Source organism: Pongo pygmaeus, chromosome 1, assembly GCF_028885625.2.
Source record: "Pongo pygmaeus isolate AG05252 chromosome 1, NHGRI_mPonPyg2-v2.0_pri, whole genome shotgun sequence".
Lineage (NCBI taxonomy): Eukaryota > Metazoa > Chordata > Mammalia > Primates > Hominidae > Pongo > Pongo pygmaeus.
This window is the reverse complement of record NC_072373.2, coordinates 223,439,172-223,451,335: the sequence shown is the minus strand read 5'-3', so window position 1 is coordinate 223,451,335 and position 12,164 is coordinate 223,439,172. Positions and strand designations below refer to the sequence as shown.

Sequence of the window (12,164 nt, the reverse complement as noted above, 5' to 3'; positions counted from 1 at the left end):
CACCAATGACCTATTAAGTGTTTTATTTTTTGGTGTAGGTAACTGTGTTGGTAGGAATATTTCAGTGACAAATATATACAAGATAACTCAGTGCGTTCATATTTGTGCTTCCCTCCCTTCGACCAAAACCTGAGGACCTATTCTGTGCTAGGGCCTGAAAATACAGAAATGAAGGAACTACAGCCTTGATGCCAAGGCTCTCGTAAGCAGATTATAATATGATCTGCAGTGACAAATATGTGTGTCACCGATGAAAACATGAGCGGGAACCTAACCCAATTCCATGTGACAAATACCCGAAATGGACTTCCTATTTCAACTACTTTCTTAGAGAAACATGGTGCCCTCAGGATCACTAGGTTAATCTGGAACATTCAGCAGAAGCCAATCATCTGTCTCTAATACTGTTAGAAATGGTCCCGAGCCCAGAATAACATGAGTTGCCCCCACCCTCACTTATCCACACAGTCCCTCGCCAGTGGCTAATGCACCAGGTTTACAGACCACGTCCCCAAGCGCCAGCGCGGACGGCGGTGAGGAGAGGGAGCTGTATTGACCTGCATTCTGCGTTTCAGAGCCCGGACCGCCCTGGGACCCCTGTGGCCCTCAAGTTCCCAAGTGACCTCGTCCAGGGAGGGGACGTCTCGCTCTGACCCCGCCCTGGACGCGCCCATCCACGACGCCCCCGCCCACCTCCGGCGCGCCCCTCCTCCGCGCCCCGCCCACTCCCGCCGGCTCCGCCTAGTGACGTCTTTGCTCCGCGCCGCGCCGTCCCGCCCATCTCCCTGGCCTCCGGTCCCAACTTCGCTTTTCTACTGACCCTCGCTCGCCGCCGCCGCCGTCGTCGCCGCCGCCGCAGCTGGCAAAATGTGAGTGACGCTACGCGACGCGGGCGGCTTCGGGCCCCGCAGGCGGCAGCTCGCGCTGGGACCGCCATACTGCCCAGTTGCCGCCGGCCGCCACCCGGACGCAGGCCGGGGCTGCGCGGGGATCCCGAGGCCTGGGGGTGGGCGGTGGCCCTTGGGTCGCGGGGCTGCAGACGGACTAGGCGGGTCCCGCGGCCATCGGGCGGACGCAGAAGGGGCAAGGGCGGGGTGGCGAGGCGCTTCCCGGAGGAAGTGAGCTGCCCGCCCGCAGCCCGCTCCTCGCGCCTTCCCCTTCTAGTCCCCGAGGTCCCTGAGAGGGACGGGGACGACAGCCCTGGTTCGGGAGCGCCCGCTCTCGGCCGGGTGCTGCGCTGGGCCCTGGAAGTTGCGAAAGAAAGGACCTCGGCCCTGTCCTGAGCCCCTATGGGCCGGGCTCCTTGCCTAGCTAGGGGCATCTGCACTGGAAAAATCACTTAACCGTGGGCCTTCGCTCTCTTAAGCGAAAGCACCTTGCAAACCCGTGCTTCCAGTGGTAAGACTCAGAGAATGCTAATGGTTAAGAATCACAAGGACTCCCTCTTCCACCTCCATTCTGCTCATTGCTCACCGTCGGAGGAAGCCCCGGGTTTCTTCCAGGAGCTGGGGACCCCCCTCGAATGTTCCTGCTGAGGCTGCTGTGCCAATAGATCACAGTGGTTAAGATCTAGATCCAAGGTACACAGGACCTGATCTAAAAACAAGCTGTCCTGCAGCCAGCTGTGTTGACTTTCTAAACCTCACTTTACTCATGTGTAAAATGGGAGTAATATTCCCTTCAGAGAGTTATGAGGGTTAAAGGAGAAAATGCATGGAAAGAGTCTAGCACCACGGCATGGTCCTTACTTACCTACCAGACATTAAACTCCGTGAGGACGGTGATGAGATCTGTTGTAGCCCTGGTCATTGACACATGACAGATGTAAAGTGACTGTTCAAACAGTCCATCAGACTGTTGTATACCAAGGCACATGCTAGGTGCTATCTAGGATACAGAGAAGGGAGTAAGAAGACCCAGGAATCTGTGATCTATTCGAGGAGGCGGGACTTCATACCTGAAAAACCAAAGTGATAATTTCCAAGTAATGGAGCCAATAATGACTTCAGAGTCAGAGTGGTTAAGAAAGATCTGCATGGGAAGAAATAAAGCCTTTGATGAAGATTTTAAAAGATGAGTACCTTCCTGGGCCGGGCGCGGTGGCTCATGCCTGTAATCCCAGCACTTTGGGAGGCCGAGGCGGACGGATCACGTGAGGTCAGGAGTTCGAGACCAGCTTGACCAACATGGTGAAACCCCATCTCTACTAAAAAATACAAAATTAGCCGGGCGTGGTGGCACATGCCTATAATCTCAGCTACTTGGGAGACTGAAGCAAGAGAATTGCTTGAACCCAGGAAGTGGAGGTTACAGTGAGCCGAGATCGCACCATTGCACTCCAGCCCAGGCAACAGGAGCGAAACTCCGTCTCTCAAAAGAGGGAAAAAAAAAAGAGTACCTTCCTAAAAGAGGAGGCATTTCTTCAACACACCTTTCCACTCACACCGCCCACTCCCTGCATCCCAGTGTTCCTGACTCTGTTTCTGTAAATTAATCTATTTTTCCATATTGGAAAAAGGGCATTCTATAACTGTTTGTAACTAGGAAAACAGTTCCTGCCGCAATGAAAAGATCAGGAGAATACTGAGTACATTCAAGCAGATGTGTGCCTTAGAACAAGTTTCAAAAAAGGACAGTAGAGCTTACCTATCGTGGGATCAGATACTTCAGGGATACAAAGTAGGTCCTACTAAACCTTAACGTTTGTCCCTTTAGTAGGTGGGACAGTCTTGGAAATTATAGAGATATTAGAAGAAATGCAATTAAAACTTTCATTCATTGCTTCGGGAAGAATTTCTTTTTCTGCTTTAGTTCTAATGTAAGAGATTGTTAACAGTGAGAGTCCCGGAGTAACATCTTTATACTTAAGAAAATGTATTTGGAATCGTAATTTACTCATGCTCCTGCCTTTACATGTTCCAGGTCTACAGGTCCAACTGCTGCCACTGGCAGTAATCGAAGACTTCAGCAGACACAAAATCAAGTAGATGAGGTATTGCTCTGAAATGTTGGAAATACGAATTTTAAACAAGTATGAGTACTCTGGAAATCTGTTTAGAAAAAGTATCATCAAAGTGTGAATGTAAAGCAAATTCTGACTGTATCATAATTGTAACAAAACTTTGCTCCCTGCTGTGCTGGAAGATCTAATCTAAGCAAAAGTCAGACTTTCTAGGTTTCATGCTTGTTTTCCTGTGATAGAAACCTGCTCATAACATTTAGCTCAGGAAAAATAAAAAATCATATGCCTAAAACATGAACATCACTGCCTGAGTGCATTCCCCAAGAACCACTTTATAACATAGGATAATACAATGTTAAGGATTAGGTCTTTAGATTGCTCAAGCCAAGACCAGTTCTTCTGATCAGATTTTTTATCAAAATGCTTTGTCTTCTTACTAATTGTCCAGCCTGAGCAAGCCTCTCTGTAGAATTCATCTCTAATGGTTGTCCATTGACACACACAAAGTAGATACTGTCAAACTCCATTAGCTCAGCAAATCTCTATTTGTAGAATTCTTGAGCTAGAGGACCTTCATCTTTTGTTCTGCGCTGTATGTGGAGAACCACAGCAAAAGATTGAGAAATTCAGACTAGTATTTCCACATTCCTAAAAGCTGTCACTGTCCGACAAATATATTTCGGTCTTTCTGCATTTAGCTGCCCTGAAAAAACAGTTAAAGTTATGTCAGATACTGTTGTTAAATAATATAGTAATGTTTTGATCTGATGGTTTTGTTCATGAACTTATACAAATTTTAGATTTTCACAGTAAGAAACCCATTGTAATTCTGTCCTGCCTGAAAATTCTGTTTACTTACAAAATCAAATTGGACTTTTTTTTTAACCAAAGGAATTTTAAGGAGAGTTTTTTTATTGAGGCAAAATTACCATAACATACAACTAAACATTTTAAACTGTATATAATTGAGTGTTATTTAGTATATTCATAATATTTTGCAGCCATTACCTCTTTCCATTTTCAAAACTTTTTCATCACCCCAGAACACCTCATACCCATTTAGTAATCATTCACTATCTCCCCTTCCTCCCATTCTCTGCTTACGTCTAATCAGCTCTCTCTTTCTGTGGATTTGCCTGTTCTGGGTGTGCCATATAAAAGGAATCATACAATATGTGGCCTTTTGCATCTGCCGCCTTTCACTTAGCACAAAGTTTTTCACTTTCATTCAAGTTGTAACGTGTTGTACCATGTTCCCTTTTACGGTTGAGTAATATTCCATTGTGTGTGTATACACAATTTGTTGAGCCATTCATTTGTTAATGAGTCTTTGAGTTGTTTCCGCCTTGCAGCAATTATGAATAATGCTGTTATAAATATTCACAGGAAAGATTTTGTTTAGACATAGGCTTTCATTTCTCTTGAATATATACCTAGGAGTAGCATTGCTAGGTCATAGTAACTGTATGTTTAATTTTACGAGGAACTGCCAAATTGTTTTCCACAATAGCTGCACCATTTTATTTTCCCACCAGCAATGTCCAAGAGTTCCTGTTTCTCCACATCCTTGCCAACACTTGTTTTCCATTTTGATTATAACCATCCTACTGAGCTCTTTGGGTTTTCATTTGCGTTTCTCTAATGATTAGTAATGTTAAGCATCTTTTCATGTGCTTATTGGCCATTTGTACATCTTTGAAGAAATGTCTGTTCAGGCTTTGCCCATTTTTTAATTGGGTTGTTTGAGTTGCGAGAGTTATGTATTCTGGATATTAAATCTTTCTTTATCAGACATGTGATTTGCAAATACTTTCTCCCATTCTGTGGCTTGTCTTTTACATTCTTTTTTATTTTATTTATTTATTATTATTTTTTTTTTTGAGATGGAGTCTTGCTCTGTTGCCGAGGCTGGAGTGCAGTGGTGCAATCTCAGCTCACTGCAGCCTCCAAGCCCCGGGTTCAAGTGATTCTCCTGCCTCAGCGCCCAGAGTAGCTGGGATTACAGGCGCCCACCACCCTGGCCAGCTAATTTTTTGTATTTTTAGTAGAGACAGTGGTTCACCATCTTGGTCAGGCTGGTCTCAAACTCCTGATCTCAGGCGATCCACCTGCCTGGGCCTCCCAAAGTGCTGGGAATATAGGCATGAGCCACCGCACCTGGCCTGATAATGTTCTTTGATGCACAAAAGTTTTTAATTTTTATGAAGTCCAGTGTATCTGTTTTTCCTTTTGTTCTTGATTTTGGTATCTAAGAATCCACAGTCAAATCCAAAGTAATGAAGATTTACCCTTATGTTTTCTTCTAAGAGTTTTATGGCTTTAGCTCTTACACTTAGATTATTGATCCATTTTGAGTTACTTTTTGTATACAGGGTGAGGTGGGGATTCAGCTTCATTCTTTTGCATGTTGGCTCTTCAGTTGGCCCAGCACTGTTTATTGAAAAGACTGTTGGATGGCCTTGGCACTCTTGTCAAAAATCAATTGGCCATAGATGCTTGGGTTGATTTCTAGACTCTCAGTTCTATTCCATCAGTCTATATGTTTGTCCTTATGCCAGTGTCACACTGTTTTGATTACTGTAGCTTTGTAGTAAGTTTTGAAATTGGGAAGTGACTTTGGGGAGTACTGCTCCCTTAGCAATATTAAGTCTTCCAGTGTGTGAACATAGGATGTTTTCCCATTTAATGATGTCTCTTAACAATTTCTCTTAGCAATGTTTTCTAGTTTCATTGTCCAAGTCGTTCACCTTTTGGTTAAATTTATTCCTAGGTATTTTATTCTATTAGATGATATTGTAAACACAATTGTTTCCTTAATTTCCTTTTCAGATTATTTGTTGCTGGTGTATAGAAACACAACTGATTTCTATGTGTTGTTGTTGTACCCTGCAACTTTGCTGAATTTGTTAGCTCTAGCAGTTTGTTGTGGATTCTTTGGTATTTTTTATATAGAGAGAATCATCTGCAAATACAGATAGGTTTATTCTTCTTTTCCAATTTGGATGCCTTTTCTTTCTCTTGACTAATTGCTCTGTTCAGAACTTCCAGTACAGTATTGAGTGGCAGTGTGAAGTGAGCATCCTTGCCTCGTTCCTGATCTTAGGGGGGAAGTCTTTCACCATTGAGCATGATATTAGTTGTGGCTTTTCCCAAAAATGCCCTTTATCATATTAAGGAAATTCCCTTCTATCCTTAATGTGCTGATTGTTTTGATCATGAAAGAGTGAGCCCATTTTTTTTAAAGTGAAAGTTTGGCTCAAAGTAATAAAGTGCTGACCTGAAAGAACAATGTGCCCGTAGATTGTCTTTGAAGTCTCTGTGCCTCCATTTTTTTGAGACGGAGTCTCACTCTGTTGCCCAGGTTGAAGTGCAATGGCGCAATCTCACCTCACTGCAACCTCCTCCTCCTGGGTTCAAGCAAGTCTCCTGCCTCAGCCTCCTGAGTAGTTGGGATTACAAGCACCCAGCACCCCTCCTGGCTAATTTTCTTATGTTTTTAGTACTGAGACAGAGTTTCCCCATGTTGGCCAGGTTGGTCTCGAACTCCTGACCACAGGTGATCCACCCGCCTCGGCCTCCCAAAGTGCTAGGATTACAGGCGTGAGCCACCGCACCTGGCCTGTTCCTCCATTCTTTGTGCATTACTTGCTGTGATCACACTCATCTAGGTGGTGGACATAATGCGAGTTAACGTGGACAAGGTTCTGGAAAGAGACCAGAAGCTCTCTGAGTTAGACGACCGTGCAGACGCACTGCAGGCAGGCGCTTCTCAATTTGAAACGAGTGCAGCCAAGTTGAAGAGGAAATATTGGTGGAAGAATTGCAAGGTAATTATCTTTTAACTCACCTTTACATTTAAGCCCCCTTCTCCATTCTGAGAGAATTAACAGGCTACAGATAATGGACTTTCACGACTCTGGGAGGTGTGTTTGACTTCCTCCACATGGAAATGTGGGTCCACTGTGAATCCGAAACACTGACTGCGTACCCTTTCCTAGCCCCACACTAGGAATCCTCTACGTGCTGTGGCTGATCTTCAGAAGATGCAGGTAGAACAGGAATATCCAAAATCACTCACAGTCATCAGCCGCTCCCAACCCTCTACCCTGGCAGGGCCCCAAACAGATAGGAGAGGGCTGGAATTGGTCAGTTTTCTCGTAGTTCTGTGAATGGTTCCAAGGTCAAGGGAGAGAAATGCTAGAAAGCCACAGTGTGCCCAACAGAAGAGTAGAAAGCAGCTCTCCCAGGAGCACGAGCCAAAGCAGATTTTATACAGTTAGCGTGCTGCAACCAGATCCAGATGTATCCTGTCCTCTGCCTTGTTTACAAGTGACACTTTGAGACACAGGGCAAGCTGAGCAGCCTTTCCATATGTGGAAAACTTGTATACACAAACAAATGCCTAGCTAGAGGCCACACATCATTTGAACATCTTTTAAAAAGCAGATAAGTTACCTTCAGGCCCTAATTGAGAACATTTAATTTAGGCTTTAGAAATTATGAATTACTCCAGACTGTATGCACCTAAATTTCCCTTTTAGTGACTAGACGAATATTACATGATACTCTTCAACAAGCATGTTATGTCTGCATTTGAAATGTGATATGGACATATGTTTTGTTACAGATGTGGGCAATCGGGATTACTGTTCTGGTTATCTTCATCATCATCATCATCGGTGAGTTACCCTTTTCTAAACTGATTGGAAAAGTCTTCTCCATGTGTTCACAGACCATTGATTTTGTGTACAAGAACTCAGATTAAAATTTCCCTCCGAAATGTTAGTTTTGGCTAGGTGCAGTAACTCATACCAGTAATCCCAAAGCTTTGGGAGGCCAGGAGTTTGAGACCAGCCTGGGCAATATAGCGTCTCTACAAACAATTGTTAATAATTAACCAGGCATGGTAGTGCACGCCTGTAAGTCCCAGCTACTCAGGAGGCTGAGACAGGAGGATTGCTTGAGCCCAGGAATTCAAGGCTGCAGTGAGCCATGATCATCCCACTGCACTCTAGTCTGGGTGACAGAGTGAGACCTTTTCTCAAAAAAAATAAAAGGTTCGTTTATTCCAAGGTTTTCAGTTTTCTTTAATAAATGTTTTAAGTATTTGAGTTTTGTGTAAGTCTGAGATTTGATATTAATCCTTTGAAGTTAGAGAAAATTTATTCATTTCCACTTCTTTTCTCTGAATATATTTTTTTCATATATTTCCTTTTATGTAATGTAGTGGTTAAAAGCATGGAGTACCTGTGATCCATCCTGGTTCCACCACCATCCAGCTGTATGGCCGTGGACAAGCAATTTAATATCCCTGGGTTTCTGTTTCCTCATTTGTAAAATGGGGATAATAATAGTACCTGTCTTGTTTGTTTGTTTGTTTGTTAAAGGACAGATCTGGTAAATATATAAAAATTGGCCGGGCTTGGTGGCTCACGCCTGTAATCCCAGCACTTTGGGAGGCTGAGGCGGGCAGATCACGAGGTCAGGAGATCAAGACCATCCTGGCTAACATGGTGAAACCCAGTCTCTACTAAAAATACAAAAAATTAGCCGGGCGTGGTCGCGGGCGCCTGTAGTCCCAGCTACTTGGGAGGCTGAGGCAGGAGAATGGTGTGAACCCGGGAGGCAGAGCTTGCAGTGAGCCAAGATCGTGCCACTGCACTCCAGACTAGGCGACAGAGCAAGACTCTGTCTCAAAAAAAATAAATGAACAAAATAAATAAAAATTGCTTAGGTTGGTGCCTGGCATATAATAATAAAAATAATAGCTATATAAATAAATAATATATATGTATACACAAACACACACATACAACTATTATTATATAATATTCAAACAACTCACTGCCATCTGTAGCCCCGTATATGAGAACCAAAACATGACTTCTTTGACGATAGATGGATGTTAGTGAATGTTTCCTTTTAGCAGGAAGGTACAGTTACTTGGATCCTTTTGACTCTAGTCTCCTTCCTCTAGCCCTCTATAGAATGGAGAGAAGCCAGTAGTAGGAAATCAGCCCAGTCTAATTTCTGATCACATTTAGACTGCAGCATCGGATGTTGGCTTGGGATTCACACTGGGAGACTAACCTGTTGTTTCCCCTGCCTTTTTGCATCTCTCCTCCTTCTTAGTGTGGGTTGTCTCTTCATGAAGAACCAGCGGAACTCAAAACTGCTGTTCAAGAAACCTCTTCAAGACTTTTGAATTAGAACCTGCTATATTATCAAGCTTACCTACTGTTAGCTCTAAAATTTTTGTGTGTGTTAATGTAAAGTTGAATTTCTAGGAAACGTGCCTTTGTTTTTTGATATGCACTCCAAATTAGAAGTAAGGCCGGCCCCGTCCACATTTTGCACAGTGCCTTTACAGATTTATGTGTGGGCTGATGAAGAGGTCTTCTTAAGTTCCAGAGTGCTATAATCTAGATGTAATGTTGTCACTAATTAATTGCCATTACTCCCAGTTAGTTACCCTTGTCATTCGGCATTATTTTCAGAACCACATTTTAAACCTTTGGGTAATCAGATTTCCAACTTGTGCCTTCCAGAAAAAAACACTACTGCCTAACACAAATCTGTGATAACAACAGGCTGTGCCTTATTTTGATAATTTTCTGATTACCTAGAAGAGAACCCTCTACTTTTTGTAAGCACTACTGACTGTCGCTGTATTTAAGATAAGATGCTGGTGAAGAGCTTTTGCTCTTGCATTAGATTTGAAGATGTTTACGTTGTTGTTATTGTTATATATCACTTACTAAAAATATTGTTTTAATCAGAAATAACCTCTTTAAAAATTTTTTTAAAGAACTATGGCTACGACCAAAGCTTCTATTTTGCCAAAAAGTTAAATACCGATAAAATGGCCTTAAGTGTATTCCTGACAGTTGAATTCAGAAACGTGCCAAATGGAACTCAAGGTGCCCCTTCAGAATTAAAGTCATTACCTTGTGTGTGAACCTTCTACATCTTAATAGGCCTTTCTTCCTTTTGAAAGGCTGTAGACAGTGTGGCTCCCCTTCTGATTCAGTATTTTGCACGGGGGTTACAGAAGGTTTGAGGTAGACTCTGACCATCTCATAAGAGTTTTACCCAGCAGTTGGCAGATTATCAGCTGTGGACTCCAACATGTTTCTGATAATTATGCAAGCAACAATTCTGTAGCCTCAAGTAAGACCACCTATGAACTTGATCATTATCTGGCCCAAATATGAAGATAAACTGTAACTTTTTGGAGTTTGTTTCCTATGTGTATTCACATTCTGCTTCCTAAATCAGTTTTCTAAATTATGCCAGCAATAAGGCATTGGTCGGGGTGAATGGCTCTTTTCACAGAGAGTAACCAACCAGAGACCTTTGCTTTGATACCATCAACTGCAGAGAATGCTGTTGATGGGAATGCTGGAAGCAGAAACTTTGTCCTCGGAAAAACTTTTCTTGTATGCATGAGACTCAACATCAGGATACACAGCTTAAAGATGGGAATTCAGGTATGAAAGAAAACAGGCAAGGAGGCACTGAGGGAGAAAGACACAGACTTTATCGCTCTGTGGCTCATTGTTACTGGAATATTCTAAAACTCTTGTTCACACGCTATTATGACTTATAAATTAGCAACAGTTGAGGCACACCAGGACACAGCTTCCATTTCTTTAACGTCTGTTCCCTTAACATCGCTGAAATGATTTACTGTTGAAGACATGCCTTGCGGTGTGGCCAGCTGTGAGGAGAAAGCAGCTGGCAGTGTTAGGACATTAGCCCACCCTCAGCGCAGGGTCTCTGGCTGGGGTCTGACTCTGAAACCTTGGTACTCGCCCCTTGGCCACAGTGCTCAGACCCATGTAACCCACTGGCTCCTGCATTAACGCAGAAATACCTCGCTTGTATCTGTGCACTTAGCTGGGAACTTACCCACTGTAATCACCTAAATAAAGTGTTTATAAACATGATTGTGGCACCTGTGCTCCTTGTAGAGGAATAGCTGCACCTGGTCCAAGTCCTAAAACTGCCATTCCTTGCTGCTCCCCATACCTGTCCCTTAGAAGCCCTGAAACTCTTTCCCCTTTTCTCACCAGCCCCTCTCTAGGTACTCTACCTTTTAGTACCCAGCATTTCCCCATACCCCAGTGAACAGAAGAAAACAATTCCCCTTGTGAAAAGTGCTTTTTAGTATAGTCGATGAGGAGGAAACTGGCTTTTACACAATTACCAAAATTCAGGATTTGGCTTTGGAGTTCCCCAAATAGATGGTCTTTCAAAAGTGATGTGCAGAGCTGACCCCGTACGTGGTAGACCAGATTGCTGCTGACATGGACCCTGGGACAGATGAGTCTGGATAGGTGAGGGACATCCCCAGACACATGGCTCTGTTCCTGTAGATCCTTTTTTCCTCATGAATGTATTTCCATTCCTATTGTAGAACCCCTAGGAAACAATATAATACGGGTGGAAGAGGACTTTTGCTTATGTTTACAATAGGAAAATCCAAGTCCCTTTCCCGAATTACAGGTCCCACGATGATCTGGTCCTTTCTAGTTTTCTGACCTCATGTCACCCGACTCTCCAGCTCTCTCTTCTCCAAGCAAGGTACTCCGCCAAAGTATAGCTGTTGACATTGGAGAGACTTGTGCCCATGAGACTTTCAACATCAGGGTGTGGCTTGAAGGCCAGAGTTAAGCTATGAATGAAAACAGGCAGGGAAGCCCTGAGGGAGAAACGGACCTGATAAAAGTTTGTTTCGGTTTCTCATCAGCAAGCTGACTTCTTTCCAAAGGTCTTCTGCAGGTACTTTCAGCTCTGCCGGGTCTACTTCCTCACCCGCGGCAGGCGCCTCTCATCTCAGGTTGAAATCCGCCTTCCCAGAGGCCTGCCCTGCTGATCTGACTAAGCAGGCTCTGGCCTCCCCCCTCCACCTTTCTCCCAGTTACTCTTCCTTCCAGTAGCTTGTTTTCTACACATCGCTTTAGGCTTTATGAACTTGTTTATGGGGTTGTTTGTATGGCTTTCTCAATAAAACGTCAACTCCCTGGGTGGCAGGGACTTTGGGCCACTGTTCTATCCCCTGGGATTCCAAGCGTCCCTACCCAGATCTGCACGCAATAAATGCTTGCTGAACGAATGCAGTTTGACAAAACCCAGCTTCGGAGGAGAGCAAGACAACCTAGAGTATCGCTCGGAAGAATAAGGTGATTTATTCAATACC

The 12,164-nt window shown here is 43.8% G+C and overlaps 1 protein-coding gene across 1 annotated transcript; it reads left to right on the top strand.

Annotated features, from left to right (window-relative positions):
- The first annotated feature begins 557 nt into the window (after positions 1 to 557).
- Positions 558 to 10,911, top strand: VAMP3 (vesicle associated membrane protein 3). The gene is made up of 5 exons (XM_054441055.1): positions 558 to 869; positions 2,923 to 2,992; positions 6,631 to 6,789; positions 7,590 to 7,641; positions 9,095 to 10,911. Coding segments are annotated over exons 1-5 (303 nt in total). The 5' UTR covers positions 558 to 867; the 3' UTR covers positions 9,115 to 10,911.
- Positions 10,912 to 12,164: the final 1,253 nt, after the last annotated feature.